The sequence below is a fragment of the Ursus maritimus genome, unplaced genomic scaffold, assembly GCF_017311325.1.
Source record: "Ursus maritimus isolate PB19 unplaced genomic scaffold, ASM1731132v1 scaffold_8, whole genome shotgun sequence".
In the NCBI taxonomy this organism is placed as follows: domain Eukaryota; kingdom Metazoa; phylum Chordata; class Mammalia; order Carnivora; family Ursidae; genus Ursus; species Ursus maritimus.
The window spans coordinates 25,581,587-25,602,239 of record NW_024426996.1 but is presented as its reverse complement, the minus strand read 5'-3'; the positions used below and the strand labels follow the sequence as shown (position 1 = coordinate 25,602,239).

Sequence of the window (20,653 nt, the reverse complement as noted above, 5' to 3'; positions counted from 1 at the left end):
AATATTTCTTCAAGCACGCTGTAGATTGAGAAGAGTATTTGTTATATTTGCAAAATGGGATGAATTTGCAGGTTTTTCCCCTGTGTCCTTGAACATAAAATGCAAGTAATCCCTGTGCTGTTAATTATCGACAAGTTGTCCCATTTGCAACCTAAGGAAATAAAGTAACGGATATCCCCATACACTAACAAAAGATTACTAATTAACAGGCATTGCTTGAGAAGGGTATAAAAGAATTACAGCATGATTTTCAATATTCTCCCCCCATCATTGCCAACAACAAAATAGCAACCATGAAGTGGGTGGTATCAATTTCTTTAATTTTCCTACTAAATTTTTCTGAATCCAGAACAATGCATAGAAATGCATATGGAATAGGTAAGATTTTGGTGTTTTCTTTTTTGTCTTTCTCTATATCAAAGTTCTTAAATTTGCATTTATTCATTTGTCCTGATTTATTTATACTTACTGTTCCACACGGAGGAAAAATATTTAATGGTGAATATCTCTAAATGAATGATAAACTTATGACTTTACAAGAGGTTTACAAAATCAAGGCGGTGCTTGACATTATCTATGAATGGCTTACATAGTCCACATTGAATTAATGTTTTGTACATTATTTATTTAATTGGTATACATATTAACTTTGAAATATATATATCTATATTATATGTCTATCTATCTCTATATATGAGGCTATAATCCTAGTTCCTTCACATATAAAACCCCCTCAGACTGGTAAAATAAGTAACGTCTTTATTCTCTACTTCAGAAAAATGGACCATTATTTGACTAAAGAAGAAACGGTGTGACTGGTATATAAATAGGCAAGCGAACTGTGGTGTAATCATGTTCAAAGGAGGACTGAAGTAGTATTTTTAATCCATTGATTTCCAAGCCAATTAGAACACCATAGTATAGGAGGAAAGCAAACAGTTGGATTTTAGTGCTAGCTCTACCATAAATTATTCTCGTTAACTTAGCGATTCCTTAGTCTCCTTGTTTCTCAAGTACAAAATTAAGGTGTTTGGATAGATGCTCCCTAATGTTTTCTCAGTTGTATGGTTCTAAAATTGAATAGTTCTAGCTTAAAAACAAAATTGTACAGTTCTAAATTGTTCTAAAATCGCATAGTTCTAACTCCAACACAAACATTTCTGTGTGACAACAATCATTTTCCTGGTTGTGGTTGAAAACGCCATTTCTCATGGAGTTTATTCTGCTTTTCAGCTTCCATCTTGGATTCTTCCCAATGTTCTGCAGAGATGAATTTAGCTGACCTGTAAGTTTTTCTCATATAAATGTACTTCAAATATGAAGTAATGATAATTTTAGTGAGGTAATTAAATGAAGCCAGATAGCCCTATGCGTTCTGAAAAATACAAAAGCAAATTGAAGACGTTCCTTATTTTGAATATCAAATTGATATGGAAGAGGTTGAACTGTTGGCCCATGTCTTAGGTATTAACCTCTAGATTCCCTGAAATTCCATGGGAAAAACCAAATCAGGTTTTAGAAACTCATGATTTGTATCAGATCAGTGGTAACCACCACCTAAATGTAGGAATTTCCCACATCAATACCAATAGGATATTACAATATTATCTGTTCTGAATACTATGCAAATCCTAGTAGCAGATAATAGGAGGTGAAATATTCTAATTTCTGTTATTTGTAGAGAGTGTGTTTTTCTTTTGAGTGCTGACCATCCCACACTCCTGAAGTTTCTAATAAGGAATTTAAAGTAGTATGTTATTGCTACTACTTGCACCCAGAAACCTGTTAAGACAATTTTTGGGTCAATCCATGAACTTTGTCTTGGATCAGATCTTGATCACACTGGGAGTAGAAACAGGCAGAGGTCTAATGACCAATTCTTCGCTTAAATTTAAAAGGAACTATAGAATACAGATGCCCTCAGTTATGGGTGCACTGCACTGGGTAGGTGACCACAAAAGCAGGAACCACTCTTATGGGAAATCCACTTTGACTTTTTAATAGAGATATGTATATTTTGGGGGGAAGGGGGCAAGAAGATTGACCTTTCTGGTTGGCTAAAACCTAATTTAACATAAATTTTTAGCAAAAGTTACCCCCTAAACACAACAGAAAACCAAAACAAACAAAAACTGCACTTGAGAAAAAACAGCTTGACATGTCTGTTCCTTAAGCATTCATACGTATTTTTGTTTCAGAGCTACCATATTTTTTGCTCAGTTTGTTCAAGAAGCCACTTACAAAGAAGTAAGCAAAATGGTGAAAGATATACTGACTGTAATTGAGAAATCCTCTGGCAGTGAGCAGCCTGCAGGGTGTTTAGAAAACCAGGTGAGTAAATAATAATTAAAAATAATAATAATAATAATAATAATAATAATAAAATCCCACTGTGATTATTGACCAAAGTTAAGCAGGCAGAAGAGCAGACATGGTTGTGGCATGAGAAATACATTTAAATATTTGAAGAGCTGTTGCATGAAAATCAGATTAACTCTGAATTGTTGAAGAGGGCAGAAGAGAGTGGGTGCCTGTTGTAAAGAGGCAATATAAGCCTGGTGACTAAGAGCTAAGGTTCTGAAATTTGAGTATCTGGGTGACCATGAACATGTTACTTAACCTCTCTGAGATTTAGTTGCCTTATCCATATAAAATAAGGAATAATAATAGCTTCCATTCCAGGGTTGTCATAAAAATAGATATAATAATAGTAATAGAAGTTACTTTTTATTAATCACACAATGTGACAGGCATTATTCTAGGGAGTGTTACATACCCGTTCATAATAAAAATATTTTATGACCTAGAGCATAGCACTGATGAATCCGTTGGAAGTCCAGCGAGCCAAGAGACCCCAGCTGGGCCCACTCGTAGAATATCCGCTTTGCCCGCAAATATCAATTTATTAAATCTTTACAATAATCCTAAAAGAGAAATGCTATTCTTCCAGTTGAGGAAGCTGAGGCACAGAGAGGTTAAGTAAGTTTTTTAAGGGAGCCCAGAATAAGGATTTAAACTAGGCCATCAGGCTCCCAAAGTGCCCCCCAGTGGCTTCATTACCCTCTACACTATAGTGAATGTGAGGAGTATAGCACTTAGGGAGGCTTGCGAGAATTAGCAAACGAGCAATAACAAAACATGAAGCTAACTTAAATTTGAACTTCAGTTAAACAACGAATAGTTTCTTTTAGTATATCTTAATGTAGAAGATCAATAAATCATAGTTATTATTGTTTATTTTATCTCAATGGAAAAAAAAACCCGAGGAACTTTGTAATGATTAGAGCTATCCAATTATGGAGCAAAAGGCCCAGAGAATCTTCTTTGGTGGGAATCGTCATGGTGGGATTGATGAATGGCCAAAAGTCGATATATCTTGAATATTGCAGAGGAGATGTCCTTTTAAAGACATAAAATACTTTCCAACTCTGAAATTAATGATTCAATAAAACTCCCTTTTTTGCATCTTTATTTTTGGCTTGTCTTGCTAATCTAGAAACATGTATAAATGAAGCAAAAATACATTCCATCTTGCAAATTTATGTCCAGCGAGAGGTTCATGGTAATGTTATAGGTTGATGAGTTATCATTGTAAACTTAAAGGTATGATTTTTATGTGGATTAGAAATTGGAAATCTTACTTAAAATTCTAGGGCTCCCTAAATTTTAGCAGTTATAAAAGCTAAATAAAAATTTCCTGAGAAGAATGAGACATGTATTTCTCAGAGGCATTTTTTTTAGACTATTGGTATCATTATTTAATTTTGGTAAAATTAAGGCAACAAACCAAAAAAGTGGTTTACATATTTTTTTAAAAAAAAGCTTATAGACATCATGGAGCCAAACTGCTGATAATATAAAAGGGAAAAATAAAATATTTCAAATATTTTTTGAGGAAATAATATATTGCTTGGTCTTCTACCTTTTAGGATAAAGTAATTTTGTCTAATAGTCTTGTGTATTTCTCAACGTTGGAAACTAAAATTCCATTTCCCAAAAGGCTTGAAAGAAAGGTCTCATCAGGCTGAAATTAAATATATTGGGATTTGTTTAGGGAACTGCTTTTTAATCTGTAGTTCTGATTTTGGATATTAGAAAACTTCTCATGTGTTTTACAGAATTTCAAAGTAAACTAAGTTGTCTTTCATTAAAAACAAACCTTTGGGCACCTGGGTGGCTCAGTCAGCTAAGCATCTGGCTTGGGGTCAGGTCATGATCCCAGAGTCCCAGGATCGAGCCCTACATCAGGCTCCCTGTTCAGTGGGGAGTCTGCTTCTCCCTCTCCCTTGGGTCCTTCCCCCAATCGTGCTCTCTCTCTTTGGTTCACTCTCTCTCTCAAATACATAAATCTAAAAAAACAAACAACAACAACAACAAAAACCCCAAATCTTTCTTATAGCTATCTGCTTTTCTGGAAGAAATTTGCCAGGAGAAGGAAATTTTCGAAAAGTATGGACTTTCTGATTGCTGCAGCCAAAGTGAAGAGGAAAGACACAACTGTTTACTAGGACACAAAAAGGCTGCTCCAGCAACCATCCCACCCTTCCAAGTTCCAGAACCTGTCACCAGTTGTAGAGCATATGAGGAAAACAGGGATATGTTCATGAACAGGTAAAGATCCAATTTAAACGTACATTAAAACTCCTGAAGGAGAGCAGTATCAAGCAGAATCTAGTATTTCTGCAATTTTAGGAGCTTCTCTAAAACATGGAGAAGTGGCAGTCATGTTGCACCTGCCGAGGTCCTGCCCTGGGAAATTAGGTGAGCTATTTTAAGGGAATTGTGTTTCCACAGCATGCTTGATAGATGTGGCACAGACCACACACCAGACCCACCACGTGTTCCCTTAGTCTCTTGAGATAGACCTTCCCCCCAACCCCCTTGAATCTCTCCATTTTAGCTCGCCCAAGAATATTTTAGTACCACACAAAGCGATTCCTTCTGGAGCCAAATATTTGGTGTTTCATGCTCACCAAATTGTCGAAATAAATTTTAGAGCTCCAGGAAGGCTTAAGGTACATAAGCATGACTAGCAATTACCAAGCACTTAAGATGTTGTAGGACCCTGTGTTCTTGGCACATCTGATCGGATTAATGCTTGTGACCTCCCTTTGAAGTCTCCTGTCCTCTTTCCCTTCGTTCTTCTTCTTCCCATTTTGCAGATGAGGAAACTGAAATTTAGAAGATTAAGATAATTCACACTGAGGGCTGAGGGCACAGTGCTAGTATATTCCCAAGCAGGGCCTTGAACTCAGCTTCTCTCTAGGGGAATACAATATCTAGCTCTCCATCACGTCTGTCTTGCACGCTGCTGTCTTGCACCCCTGAACCAGAGAAATACAGAGCCTGCCCTTAGACCATCTCTGCTATGGACACTGTCAAGGAGGATGAGTCCATTCTGTACTAATGAGGAAAAAAGGACTCCACCTTTCTGTCTGACTGAGGGGAGGTCTGGATTTACTGACCCCCCCAAACATGTCTGAGTGTGCTTATTGAAAAGGACACCTTGATAAGAATCATATTCAGCATTTCTGCCTGTTTGGTTCTCATGATAAAACATGGTATTGGTGGTCAGATTGTTTCTCGCCCTGGGGATCTGTAGTAAGTAAAACTTTTCTCAGCACGTGGAAAACAATATGACTGTTTCCTGATTCTTTAAGCAAATTCCAGAGTCCAGTTCTAGTAGCAGTCTTGTTTTTATATGTTTGCGAATCTTACAGCATCTTTTCATTTCACAGGTACATCTACGAGATAGCAAGAAGGCACCCCTTTCTGTACGCACCCACGATTCTTTCTTTGGCTGCCCACTATGGCAAAATAATTCCACCTTGCTGCAAAGCTGAAAATGCAGTCGAATGCTTCCAAACAAAGGTATTCTATTTGTACAGATATCTGAACCAATACTTTAATCTGGCTAAGACTCATTAAAACCAAAGTTAAAAATGGGAATCTGCTTTGCATGCAGAATACCATGTTCAGAATTGAGATATTTCAAAAGTCTGATGGTCTTGGGGCTAACACAGCTGGACTTGCTGTTTTGTATTCATTCCTTGGGCCAGTAATTATTATAAGACTAAGGATGTGAGCTTGGGGGGGGATAAAAGAAGACAGGGGTATGGGTGATATGATAAATAAAAGAGAAGAATAGGAGGTGAAAGAAGATGGGGTAGAAGGGGCAGGAGGAGAAAAGGAGGCACAGAAGGAGAGAGAGAAAAAAGACAACTATGACAAATATGTTATGCTCGTTATTTCTTTTGATCCTTAGAACAAATTTGAGGTGTAAACATCATTATCTAACAAAAGGAAGCTTAGGTTTAGAGAAGTGAGTAGCTTTCTTAGGATTGGAGAGCTAGAATAACATCCACAATTAACCACTTGCCACCAGAAGTCCTACAAGAAAAACCTCCTAAGAATTGTGACTATTCCCAGAATGTCAGGCTGTGACTTTTTTTTTTTTTTTTTTTTTTTTTTTTTGTGACAGAGCAAACGTTTAAGAAATTGTCAGGTTTCATTTTGTTTAAAAGTGCAGTTGTTTATTCATTATCCCAAGTAAGAAAGTTATAATGGTCTTGTTTTAGGGTATTGTAAATAAATCTGTCTGGCTTCTATGTATACAAACCAACCTAAAAGAAACAAAGAATGAATAAAGTTCCATAAAAGTGTATCGCATTTATAATAGTAGTAAAATTTTTTATGGTTTGCTGTTTTACCCGTATTGGTTGTTTTTCTAATTATTAGCTCCTGTAAAGGAAAAATACATCCTTTCCTGACACCTTGTTTCTTCTGTATCTAGACAGCATTGATTACAAAAGAATTAAGAGACAGCAGTTTAGTAAATCAACATATATGTGCAGTAATGAAAAATTTTGGACCCCGAACCTTCCGAGCCATGTAAGTTTAAGCTGTATCTGGGGAAGAAGGTGAGATCTGCGCAACTACCATTGTGCCGTTGGAGCTCATTTTTCTCCTTGTCACTGCTGTAGAGAAGGAAGGGTCCTTGATGAGAGCTAATGCGATTAGGATCATGAAATCTCAGAATTGGAAGGAAGCGAACTGATAGTCCGCCGCTTCACACTTTTTAAAGCCTACTTAATTTACCTCTGTCTCATATTCTATCTTTGTTGTTGGGATAAAGACGAATACAAAAAACCCCCAACATTTAATCATTTAGTTCAACCTCTTCATTTTTACATGTGAATACACTGAGACCCGGAGACGACACTGCGAGTGAGCAGAGCCCAGTTTTCTAGGTCCTGATAAGGATTCATTTTCCTTACACCTATTTGTCTGCTAGGTCAGTGAATTAACTGTATCCTGACAGTTGAGGTTTTGACATCAAATATCAGAATCAGAAGGACCGAGGGTTGAGGCTGCGCTGCAGGGCCGGGCTGCCGCTAGCCGTACGCGGCTCCTGAGCATTTGAGGTCTGGCTGATGTGAATGAGGAACTGTGCTCCAGGTGGAAAAGACATACCAGATTTTACAGACGTCGTATGAAAAAGAGAACGTGTGATATCTTCTTAATAGGGTTTTATGTTCATTGCATCTTGAGATAATTTTTTAAAGAATTTTCTAATTCACGTAGAGTTGACACACAACGTTATACTAGTTTCAGGTGCACAACGTAGTGACTCAGCTTCTCTGTACCTTAGGCTGTGCTCACCACCAACGTTGCTACCATCCGTCAGCGCAACGCTGTTGCCGTATCATTGACTATACTCCCCATGCCGTGCTCTTTATGCCCGTGACTTATTCATTCCCTAAGTGGAAGCCTGTATCTCCCACTCCCCTTCAGCCATGTTGCTCATGCTCCTACCCCTTTTCTCTGGCAACCATCAGTTTGCTCTCCGTATTTATAGGCCTGATTCTGTTTTCTGTTTGTCTATTCATTTATTTTTTGGATTTCATATAGGAATGAAATCATATGTTTAAATGGTATTATATTTGATATTTTGGGGTCAAAAATATTAAGATGGATCTAACTTTCTCCTTTTTACCTTTTAATGTGGCTACTAGAACATTTTAAACTACGCAACTGGCTTAAAGTGCTCTTCAACTTTTATGATGAGACATTTCTAGTAGAGGAAAATATCTGAGATGTTATTGAAGAGTATTAAGTACTTGCATTCACGGTTTATTTGTTTGCTTGTTAAATTACACACTGAAACATATTGTACACAGTGGAGATCTAGGTTACGGTTTGTAGTCATGGAGTTAGTTACAAGACTGAGTGACATTTTTTTCTTGGAATAGGTCAGATGTTGCTTTCACTACCTTCCAACTCTATTAGAAACTTAGATTGATTCATGAATTGCTTTCAGTTTGTCTTACTAACAAAATATAAATTAAAATATTATTATAATGACTATATTTATCATTTGCTATCCATAAACGATTACACTTAAGTGTTATAAATTCATAAAGAAAATCTACCCTTATCAGAAGCAGCGACAACACCAGTTGCTGTAGGGAATAGAGGCTTCATCTAGACATCTCTTAAAATTTACGGAAACATGTAGAAGTTACAAGACTTTTTCCTTCTTACGTCTCTTTTTTGGCCACACTACGTGGCTTGGCGTGCTGACACATATGGATGTTTACTCTGCTCTACTCTCTGGTCTCACTTCATTGATTTGCAAATATACACCCCTTCCTGTATTCCCACATGTGTTTTTTTTCCCTCCCAAGTAAAAAATGATTACTATTCTCATGAAATTTTCTATTTCTTAATTATGTGTCCTTTTAATCTTTTTCTGCCTACTGCTATGGTGATTCCAAACACCCAGCGTCATGGATGAGCAGCGAAAAGATAGATTTCATCCCAATTCACAGGAAAGGTTTTGCAGACAAATAAATCATGTCCAAATTACTTGTGGGGACAGGTCAATTTAGAGATCCGTTGCCTTGAAAGATTGGGCTGGAGTTGACAAGACTTAGAATGCTTTCCCTTTTCTTTTGAGACAGCAAGAGCACTTCAGTTCTCTCTCTTGGGAGCAACAACTACACGAATATTCCAAGTATTATTTAATGTTGGTAGATAACCAGGATTGACTTCTATTTCCTTCCTTCCTTTAGAACGGTTACCAAACTGAGTCAAAAGTTTTCCAAAGCTAATTTTACTGAAATTCAGAAACTGGTCCTGGATGTGGCCCATATCCATGAGGAATGTTGCAGAGGAAACGTGTTGGAGTGTCTGCAAGATGGGGTAAAGAGCCTTACCTTCTGAGATAAGTCCACTTCCTTTTCTTTCCTTCGCTCTCATTCGAAATGGCAGAAGGCTGTCTGAGTTGGTCACAGGGTAGGGTAACTAGCTGGCTGAGGAGAGGCCCAGACTTCTTGATAGTGAAACTGAAACCGTCCTCTGTCGGTCCTGCCTTTCACTTAAGGGATGCTCTCCTCTGGTGAGACCAGTGCCCATTCTTTCTTTCTTCTGAAGGAGATTGTAAACTCCACATAGGATCGGGGGTGGGGGGTGGGCAGGGGGACAGGCTCTTTACTTTGAACAAATTTGTTTTACCATCCATTTATGATTTCATTTGACAACTATATATTGAATACACTCTGTGTGCTAGCTGTTGTGAAGGATACTTGCTATGAAGGCACAAGCTAAGCTCAGGGAATTTAGAGTCTGATAGAGATGAGATGTGTAGGGACTGTCTCCTGTTGACTGTTGTCTCCACAGGCTGACAGCAAGATGCCTGGCACAAGGAAGGGGCTCTATTATAGCTATCATATAGATATATCTATTATAGGAATACAACAAAATAGCCCAAGACACAACAAAAATAACACAAGAAACTGTTCTACAAGGTACAAAGCTAACCATGCCAAAGAGACGTGTGGAGAGATGGCTCTAGGAGAATTAAAAACCAAAACCCAAAACCCCCCAACACAGAATCCTCAAGCATGCCATAGTCACCATTTAAGCAGCGTGGCATTCGTCTATTTTGGGCCGACCTTAGGCTTCTTAGATACTGTACAAGAGGCCTGTCTATCCCCAAATCACTCCCTCCCAGGTCCCTGGTAAGACACCTTCTTCTCCAGGAAGGGTTAAAATCATTGTTCTTAGATATTCAAATGGCTCAAAAATCTGGGCTTGGACATGGTTTCCAAAAGGTGGAATGTGAGGATAAAATGCTTATTTCAGCCAGTCCCTCCACAGTTTGGCTAAAAGAGTCCTGGAAAGCAGCCAGAAGCTGAGGCTGTCGAGGCCTGAGGGGGATGGTCTCTGACCACAGAGATCCTGGCGTGAGGAGTGGGGAAGATCCCAAACACAGATTTCTGATTTCATTTATTTTTCCCTTTTAGAAGTTTTTACTTGCATAGTAGGGACCATAATAATAACTATTTTGCTTTTCTTTGAAGTTAGTTTTCTTGGTTTTAATTGACAGTTTTACTAATTTCTATAGGAACTTAAAAAGTTATTTTTCCATTTTTGGAGCTCATAACCACCCTTTTTCCTTTAAAACGGAAAAATTAATTTCAGTATGGTATGTAAATTGATTTTAATGGCAATGCTTTCTAATTGTCCCTATTGAGAATGCATAGAATTTTTAGTCCCCTGACAGAGATGTGTAAACTCTGCTTCATTCTGCCCATTTAGATGAGTTGCCATTTCATTATCTATAGCCTGCCCTCTGGAGGTCATAGTGGGTCACTGCAGATTGTTCTGTTGAAACGGAGCAGAAAGTCAGCTCTCCATATTAGGACATCAGCAGCAAACGTTGTCCAGTAGCAAATTGCAAAAGTAATGGAAAGATATATGCCAATGCGCATGTCATTTAATTTGAAGAGTATATTTCTCTCTTGTTTTAAAAATCTTCCTAATACAATAAAATAGGTTTTAGCTGACAACTATGAAAAGAAGAATTGAAAAAACAGGGCTAGGTGGAAAGGAGTGAGGAAAGGCAAACTAGGGAGAAAGCACAAAGAGGGGAGACAGGGTAAAATGCCTTCTTTCTACTCCTCCCTATTTCTTTCCTCTCACCTCTCCCTTCCTTCCTCCCTTCTCTTCCCTGCTCTCCCTTCTATCCCCCCTCCCATCCTTGTATCCTCCCTCCCTCCCTCCCTTCCTAGAACTGGCCCTGAGGTCCTGCATTAAAGAATAAACCTTTAAAATTTATACCTCATTTTTCCTATTACAGGAAAAAATTATGTCCTACATATGTTCTCAACAAGATATTCTGTCAAGCAAAATAGCAGAATGCTGCAAATTGCCCATACTTGAACTTGGTCAATGCATAATTCATGCCGAAAATGATGACAGACCTGAAGGCTTATCTCCAAATCTAAATAGGTTTTTAGGAGAGAGAGATTTCAACCAATTTTCTTCAAGGGAAAAGGATCTTTTCATGGCAAGGTAACATACTCTCTAAATGTTTGTTCACGTAAGTATAGATTAGGATGTAGCTGCCAGCTTTGTGTGGCTGAAATGGGGAATGATGGCTTCGGTTTTTGAGCTCAGTATGCGAGGGTGATGTTAGAATGTTCTGAGCCAAAATATATTTAAGCAGGTAAGTAGGGGATAAGGAAATGGGATCTATCTTATACTGATGAGACTTTCACTGTTGCTGTTATTAGCTGAAGTTATATTTTATTTTGTATCAATGTCTCTGGAATCAGAAGGCTTGTCATGTCATCTTTGTATGGATTACTCATAGGAAGACCACCACTCAGCTTCCAAATAAGATATAAATATTTTGTGATAAGAAGGGCTCATGGTTAAGAACGTGCTTTTCATTGTACCTGTTTTAAGAACTTTCCCTCAAAGTGTAACACACTGATAGATAGAAGGGCTTTTATTAGAACAGTTTATTTGCTCTTTATTTAATGTATGTATTATTTTTGTAAGAAAACCGTATGTTGAGACACTTGCAGTATAGTAGTTAATTATATCAATATAATTGATAGGACATGTTCTCATTCTATTTGCCTTTAAGGGAAGCAGGCAGTAAGGTTAATACATTGTCCTTTATTGTACAGTGTGTATCTATGGACAGGATCAGAGGAGGGATTTGTGCAACTCTTAGGATATTATGCTTAATGAACTCCAAAGGTCTTTATAAATTTCAGAGTCTGCTTCTAATGTGAGAATGAAAATAATGGCCCAATTTTCTTTTTAATAGTCCCTAAGGATATCACTCTATCGCTCCTTTCGGACTGGACATCCACACCTTGTTTGCACTGCTAAATAAAATTCCGCACATAAGAACAAACTCCAGGTTGAGGAAATCTGCGTTTTATTTATTGGTGGCAGAACTAAATACGACTTGCTTCTATAACTTGGAAATACAATTAGTAAATCCTAGAATTATCTTTAAACCGACCACCCACACGTCCAACGCTAATTGTTTAACGGAAACAGTTCTTCACTCAGGCTCTTCGCAGTAGAAATTTTCTCAGCTGAGAATGAACTTCCCCCAGGTCCTTATGTAGCTTCCTTCACCCCAGTTCTGTTCTGAAGGAATGGCCCAAAGAGACATCTCTTAACCAATGCTGTCAATCGGGAGTCACTTTTCCCCTTCTATTGTATCTTCCTTCATTTCTCTTCCCTGATTTATCACCACCTGAATTCGAGGACCTATTTCTTGTTTATTCAATCCTGTCTCCCTATAAAGTATGCTTTTGAGAGGTCAGGCATTTTATCTTATACATTATTGAATCCTTACTGCTTAGAGAAATGCTTGCATAGAGTAGACACTGGAGAAACATTTGTTGAATGAATGACTGTAAAGCTCATAATTGAAAAACCCAGGTGAAGAGTTCAGAAGAAAACAAAATACCATTTTAGAACAATTGCAGGGATTGTTATTTGTATTAATGGTTTTACCATGCATATAGTTTAAGTCATAATTTGATTTCCAAGTTTATGTATTTGAATTTTAACTTCTGTGTGCCATATAACATGGGAATAAATTGTCTCTTAATTCCAATAACATGATATTTTTTCACACATATTTCAGATTTACTTATGAATATTCGAGAAGACATACGAAACTTGCTGTCCCAGTTGTTCTAAGAGTCGCTAAAGGATACCAGGAATTATTGGAGAAGTGCTCCCAGTCTGAAAACCCTCTTGAATGCCAGGATAAAGGGGTAAATTGCTCTAGCTTTAGGGAGAGTCTGAAAAACTGTATAGAGATTATCCATTAAAAATTCTGTTTGTTTGAAAGCATCTAGTTATTAACTAGTAGCTAGCTAGTTATATCTGTTGAGTAGTCGTCCAGATATTAAGTATTAATTAACTAGTAGTCAACAACTAGTGGCCTACTTTAGAGGTAAAAATGTTAACCAAAAGTTCCTTGACACACAGAATGAATATAGTATTCACTGTTGAACAGTTCCGGAAAAGCAGGAATTTGTACAGAAAGAACTGTAATCCTTTATCCAAAGATTGAATTCTGTGTGATTCACAAAGTTTTAATCTCCCCAAAGTCCATTTGCTTTAATTCTCACAATTCATAGTTTACTATCTTTAGTATTAAAAAAACCTCTAAAGCTGTTTTTGCTAAGATTAATCTCATAATAGAATAATATATTATTGATCAATTTACATACCAAGTTTTGTGGCCAGGAAGAGGAAAAACGTATGTAATAATGCTTATATTTTCAGGAAGAAGAATTAGAGCAATACATCCAAGAAAGCCAAGCATTGGCAAAGCGAAGCTGTGGCCTCTTCCAGAAACTAGGAGAATATTACTTACAAAATGCGTATGTTTTTTTAACAGTATTTTTAGTGGTTAAAAATGATGAACTGGTGAGGGAAATATCAACCTAAATTAGTCACCCAAAACTACTCTACTTTCAGCCCGTATTTCAGATTGGAAATCAGTGTAATTGGATCACCCAGTTTCCCTTGGGAGAACGTGGGCATCCCCATTTCCCTCTTGTAGGGAGGAAGAAGAATGACTTGTAAAAGTCTGATCTTTGGTGCTGGCTTTGGCTTCCCCAAATCGTTCAGATTTCGCAGAAAAGATACTTAACTCTGCTGCAGTCTGTTATCACTGCAACACGGAATAGATCAAAATTAAAATCAGTGAAGCTTTGAGGTTGGGAATAGAAGTCCGCCTACCATCCGGAGCTTGTTTCCCATTGTGGTATGTCGGTAGGATGGAAGTACAGGGGGCGGGTGTTAGAGTAAGTACCTCTCAAATGGCGGCCCCAGTACCATGTGGATAAAACAATGAGCTGACCTCATGGCCTCTCATACCAAAAGAGGGTCTTTGAGAAGGAGCGAGGAGTCCAAAACCTCACAAATGACTCAGGATTTGGTGAAAAACGCTTCTTCCAGGTTTCTCGTTGCATACACAAAGAAGGCCCCCCAGCTGACCCCCCCGGAGCTGATGGCCTTCACCAGGAAAATGGCCACCGCGGCAGCCACTTGTTGCCAACTCAGTGAGGACAAACAATTGGCCTGTGGCGAGGGCGCGGTGAGTGTTTTGTTTCGGCCCCATTTGGCTTGAAATAGCCTCATGATTCCCACTTAGGGGAAATGGTAAAAACCACTGTGGAGATGGCTTAACTAGGCTTGCTCAACTCATCACAGTTGGAGAGGGCATGAACTCAGCTCTGAGCAGCTGGCTTGTGGCCAGGCTTCCTGTCCTTCTAGAATGGCCGGTGGGAGTGCCCCCGGTGGGGTGTACGCACCACTGTCTGAGCAAGCTTTATGGACGGGAAAGATAGGATAACCAACACGTCATTCAGTTCATGATTTCTTCTTTTTGCTCACCAAATACTTTTCTGTTAAAAAAAAAAGAAGAAGAAAAAAGAAAACCAAGGAGTGATCCTTGCCCTTTTCAAACTCCCCTACACCTTGAGGCCCTGCATCGCACCAGCCACCTTTCCTAAACCAACATAGAGACCATCACTTCACGCTAATAACAACATAGCAATTCTCCAGGGTTATGCTAAAGACCCACACTGCACTTTTTAAAAAACGTATGATCTCATTTGACGATTATAATACTGCCTTTTGAAATGCCCCATTACCGTCTTCATTTTATAGAGAGAGGAAATGAGGCTCAAAGAAGTTATGTTAGGACCATGTCTCCCAGGAAGGAAACGGTGGGGCTGATATTTGAACACATATGCACCTCTTTCCGGAGCCCAGGCTCCAGCACCCAAGGCCATACCTTCTTCAGAATTTCCCTGCTGGTGGACAAGGCTCCGCTGCTGCTGTGCTATTATCCCCCTGCATCTAGTTCACCCACGTGTCTCAGTTACTCTGCTGTGCACCCATGAGCATTGACTTCAGTCTAATGGACACAGTGAAAAAAATGTGAATTGAGTTAAAAAAATAGAAAGCTTCACTTCTGAGAGATGAATATTAGTCATTTTATTTTCAGCCATCCTTATATGTTTGCCTTTTGTAGTATAATCTTTTTATTTTATTAGGGACCTTTTCCCCCCTTTAACAAGGTAAAGACAATAGAACAGGGTAAGTCCTTCTGACTAATAACATGACTTTCTAGTTAGTAATGCCGGTCATCTTTACTTTCTAATGTCACTAGTGCCATACATAAGATTACACGCTGAATTTTCTTTCATTATTTTTTCCCTTAAAATCACAACTGTGAACAAAATTGCACATTTATTTTTGCCCTTTTCCTCTTTTTCCTCTTTCTGATGCTGAGAACTTGTTTGCTAGCTAGTCTTCATGTCTTGGAATTTTCCACCAAAAGTTAAGAGTGAAAGGATTCCTGTGACTCAGCATCATCTTTATCATTTATTGAATTCCACACGTTGAGAGGCTGCAGGGACCCAGGATGTGGTGACAGATCAGAAGTGTATGTTCTGGAAGCCTCCTGCCTGCATCGCCATCCCACTTTCAGCACTTGTTAGTAGTGTCACTCTGGAAAGCAAGTTCTATCTCTAGGCTTGAGCTTTTTCATCTGACATTTGGGAATAAGAATTGTACCACCCACACAGGATGACTGTCTTAAATGAGGTAATCCTGGTAACTCGTTCAGCACTGGCCTGGTACACAGTAGGCACACAAAACATGTTGGCCCTTATTATAAGTTATTGCTGGGTATTTAAGAAATATCTCTCAAGTGTGGAAGGTAGGAGGATTCTACATTAGGAAAGCCCTAGAAGACACACACACACGCACACGCACACGCACATGTGCACTTTGGCTTTATTCCTTTCCTTTTTTATTTTTAAGATTTATTTATTTAAGGGAGAGAGAGAAAGAGGAGGTGCAGAGGGAGATGGAGAGAGAAATCTCCAGCAGACTCCCCTCTGAGCACAGAGGCCTAGGTGGGGTGATCCCATGACCTGAGATCATGACCTGAGCCAAAATCAGGAGTCAGCTTCTTAACCAACGGAGCCCCCCAGACCCCCCAGCCGTACCTCTCTTCAGTTAAGGTTCTATGTTAGCCATATGCATGCACGTGTGCACTTCTGTACGTATATGAACAGGTTAGGCTTGTGCTATTCTCACCTGCAGAAAGTGATTCTCTGGATCCCAAAAATAAAATGGAAAATTCAGCTAGATATCCATGAAACATTTAAGCCATGTATTGATTTCCCAGGTCAGGGCAGATAATTTCTCCCCCTTTGGAAGTAGGTGTGTAAGTGGAAGCGTATTTCCGATAGCTGACACAACTAGCTGAAAGGACTCTCTCCAACATCACCTGTGGAATCCCTGCCACTAAATGGGGAGGTTTATCCCAAGCGAATGGGGAAAAAAGAATCCGCAATGTGCAACACATGACCCTACACAGGCAGCACGTTTTTCAGTAATATAGAGTATAAATTACAGGGGATTAAAATTTGCAACAATTCTCTGGAAACCTGAATCAACTTAGTCGCTAATGCAGAACTGCCTAGCTCTCTTTCTTCACATTCTCCTAAGCAGGCTGATCTCATTATTGGACAATTATGCATCAGGCATGAGGAGACTCCTGTCAACCCCGGTGTTGGCCAGTGCTGCACTTCTTCATACGCCAACAGGAGGCCGTGTTTCAGCAGCTTAGTGGTGGATGAAACATACATCCCCTCACCCTTCTCTGCTGACAAGTTCATCTTCCATAAGGATCTGTGCCAAGCTCAGGGTGTCTCACTGCAAACAATGAAGCAACAGTAAGAAATGGTCATTTGTTAGCATGGAGAAGGCCAACAACACGAAATAGTAGTTGAGATTTCTACCTTACACACCCAACAATCTTGGGCTCATTAGGAGAACATTATTGCCCCAAAGCACAGAAAGTGGCTTTTAAAATAGTTTTGTCTCAGAGTCTTCACAGCCTCCTTGGAACATAGGCCTGGAAAAATTCTCAAGGGCAGACAATTTTTTTGTTTGTAAAAATAGTCTCCATCGTAACTCTTGTTGTGATATGTGTTGGGACTGAGGGAAAGCGAGCAATCTATTTTGGTAGAATCAGGATATGTCTTTGCAGTAAGTTTGGGTACTTCCATTCCAAAACACTGGAAAAACACCATTGAATCTTTTTTCACACTGTTTACTTTTTGAAGAGAATAACCACAATATTTGATTCAACCATGAAGTATGGGTGTTATGAGATGGAATGCACATTTCAGTTCATTGTGGGAGGCATTCTGTAACGGTGATGGTAATCCAAGTCGATGGAACTTACGTTCTCCAAATTCCCATGCATTTTCATACTCACTTGTTTTGGAAATAGTCTTCCTTCATTTCAGAAAAACTTCTTCCCTTTTCCACTGTCACAATCCGTGTCATGTTCCAAGATACAGTAAGAATGCTGCCTCCTCTGACAAGTCTTCCCTATTCCCCAGTCAACATTAATTCCCACCTGAAAGTGTTGCTAAATGAGTAGTGCAGGTGATTGGGGGAGCCAATGCTCAGGTACGTGTGTGATATTTATGGACGACAGGAGTTTGGAAATCTGGGCCTTTGAGAATGGGTAGGATGTAATTTAGAGTGGAGAATTGGAAAGGATTTTCTAGGCAAGTAAGAAAAAGGCTATGTCTTACTACATGTAAGTATGGTGGAATTATAAAATCATGTTTCATCTATAATCTGCACAAATCCTGACCAATGGAACACCTGCTGATTTCTAGACTCAGTCTTTCTGGTGAAGGCATTGGACACAGTATATGTTGTAAGTCTGGTGATGGGTTGATGGAGTTGGGTTTGGGGGCAGAAGATTTCGAGGACTCTAAAAATTCTCCACTAGGAAAGCTTTAGAAAAGTAACTTTGCATAACAGATTTCTCTTTTATTTTGTTTAATTTATAGATTTCTCATTAACCTTGTGAAGCAAAAGCCACAAATAACAGAAGAACAACTTGAGGCTGTCATTGCAGATTTCTCTGGTCTACTGGAAAAGTGCTGCCAAGGCCAAGAGCAGGAAGCCTGCTTTGAGGAAGAGGTATTTGCAGCTCATTTTCATATTCAAAATCCTTGGGAGGGCATTTTCTATAATGCATAATGAAAAGAATATTCCACTAATCTATAACTTGAAAATAATGCCAGAGAGATTTAAATTTATTTAGAAATAGATTGAAGGATTTTATGGTATTTAAGAAATAATCCCAATTTTCTAAGTATTAGGAAGAAGCATAATTTTCAAATATGTTAAGAGAATTAGTAAGTTTGATTTATTTCCTGGTAGAGAAAACTATAAAGTGAATATATAATTAATTGATGATTATTTAGACAGTTTCTGGTCTAAAACTGATCAATTCAGCTGAATGGATTGAAAGGATTTAATAGCAAATTAATTGTGAAAAAAAGATATTGGGGGAATATTTATAAAAAATATTTTTGAACTCCTTTAGGTGCATGCCTTGTTATTCCACCAGAGCAGTAATTAGGAATTATCTTAATCTTATTATTTAGCAATTTTAACTGGATTTGTAATTGGCTACATTTAGTAAGTCTTTAGTTTATGTTACTAAATATATTTGAACATAGCATCATTATAATTTTATTTATTTATTTATTTATTTATTTATTAAGTTTTTATTTATTTATTTGAGAGAGAGAGCACGTGTGCACACACAAGTGGGGGGAGGGGCAGAGGAAGAGGGAGAAGCAGACTGCCTGCTGAGCAGGGAGCCTGATGCAGGACTTGATCCCAGGATGCTGGGACAGCAGACACTTAACCAACTGAGCCACCCGGGTGCCCTGCATGATTATCATTTTAAAAGATATCCTATAATTCTGCCTTTTTGCCAAGTGTACGCTTACCAGTATGTGTCTGTGTTTTTAGTAGAAGAGGATGGAACACAGATAACCAATTCAGATAAAACTGATAAAATAGATTCAGAGGGGAGAGGGGTGGGGGAATGGGATAGGCTGGTGATGGGTAGTAAGGAGAGCACGTATTGCATGGTGCACTGGGTGTTATACGCAACTAATGAATCATCGAACTTTACATCAAAAACTAAGGATGTACTGTATGGTGACTGACATAACATAATAAAAAATATTATTATATAAAAAAATGGATTTGATGTAAACCATTTCTGATAAATATGATACAAAAGGATAAATGTCCCTTGATGAGAGAAGACATTCATTTAGACGTGAGACCATGAACACATAGTGGCTGTACTTTCTCTGCAAACCTTCCAATTTCTATGACTGACCTGTGGAGGAAGGTGAGGGGTGTGGTGACGTTTGGCAACAATTTGGAGATTGGCATAAGAACAAACTATCTCTACTGTACGTATGAGTGATTTTTTTGTTCTTTGACTTCCATTGTCCCGGCTTGTTGGCATCAGAGATGTGCTTGAGTTCACCCCTAGATAGTGGAGAGCTAACTGTATTACTGACACAGTCATTCATCTCTTCATCTGACGACTATTGTTTTTAATTTTCAGGGTCCAAAACTGATTGCAAAGACTCGTGCTGCTTTGGGAGTTTAAATGACTTCAGGTAACAAAAAATTCAGACAAGGATAAATATAATGATCATTCTCCCAAAATATTGATCCATAGTGAAATATGTACTAAGACTTACCATTAAACTTTTTTTAAGATTTTATTTTTATTTATTTGACATAGATAGAGAGAGAGCACAAGCAGGGGGAGTGGCAGGCAGAGGGAGAGGGAGAAGCAGGCTTCCTGCTGAGCAGGGAGCCCGATCTGGGACTCGATCCCAGGACTCCAGGATCATGACTGGAGCAGAAGGCAGATGCTTAACCAACTGAGCACCCAGGTGCCCCCATTAAATTCTTTTCTTAAAAACTAAATGCAACTCAGCAAAAAGTTTATTTTAAAAACACCGGAACAAAGTTGTGTCCACCATGGCAAATCAGTGACTCAACAACTTCAAAATTCTCTCGGGTTCTTTCTACGGTTTCAGAGAATGCCATCAGAAGACCTTCCCTTCTATTTAGTATTTCCCTGATGTAAAATATTAGAACCAGTTACCTTCTGCCCCCATTCATTGAATTACTACTTAATATATTTTTGTTCTTATTGCAGGGGGAAGAAAAGAAGACAAAGTCTTTATGGTTTGGTGTGAATCTTTTCTTTAATCGTAACAGATAGTGCTTTCTGTGAATTAATGAAATGATAAAGACTTTAATGTGAGATTTCTCTATCCTATAAATAAAGTATCTCCAAATGTTTTCTTTTTCCTAGTCTGCTTATTTATGAAAGTTTATAAATGACCTTTAAAAATAGTTATGTATCCCATTGTCTGAAGCAGATTCTGATAAA

General features: G+C 38.5%; 1 protein-coding gene across 1 annotated transcript; it reads left to right on the top strand.

The window, feature by feature from the left end:
* The first annotated feature begins 293 nt into the window (after positions 1-293).
* LOC103665304 (alpha fetoprotein) lies at positions 294-19,855 on the top strand. The gene is made up of 14 exons (XM_008693207.2): positions 294-378; positions 1,234-1,285; positions 2,199-2,331; positions 4,400-4,611; positions 5,739-5,871; positions 6,794-6,891; positions 9,075-9,204; positions 11,144-11,358; positions 12,962-13,094; positions 13,612-13,709; positions 14,290-14,428; positions 16,861-17,084; positions 18,222-18,354; positions 19,811-19,855. The coding sequence occupies exons 1-14, from the start codon at positions 294-296 to the stop codon at positions 19,853-19,855; spliced, it is 1,830 nt and encodes a 609-aa protein (XP_008691429.1).
* Positions 19,856-20,653: the final 798 nt, after the last annotated feature.

Coding starts and splice junctions, on each gene's coding strand:
- LOC103665304 (XM_008693207.2), top strand. CDS start 294: ATGAAGTGGGTGGTATCAATTTCTTTAATTTTCCTACTAAATTTTTCT. Junction 379..1,233: donor TAGAAATGCATATGGAATAG/GTAAGATTTTGG, acceptor TCTGCTTTTCAG/CTTCCATCTTGGATTCTTCC. Junction 18,355..19,810: donor AAGCCTGCTTTGAGGAAGAG/GTATTTGCAGCT, acceptor TTTAATTTTCAG/GGTCCAAAACTGATTGCAAA.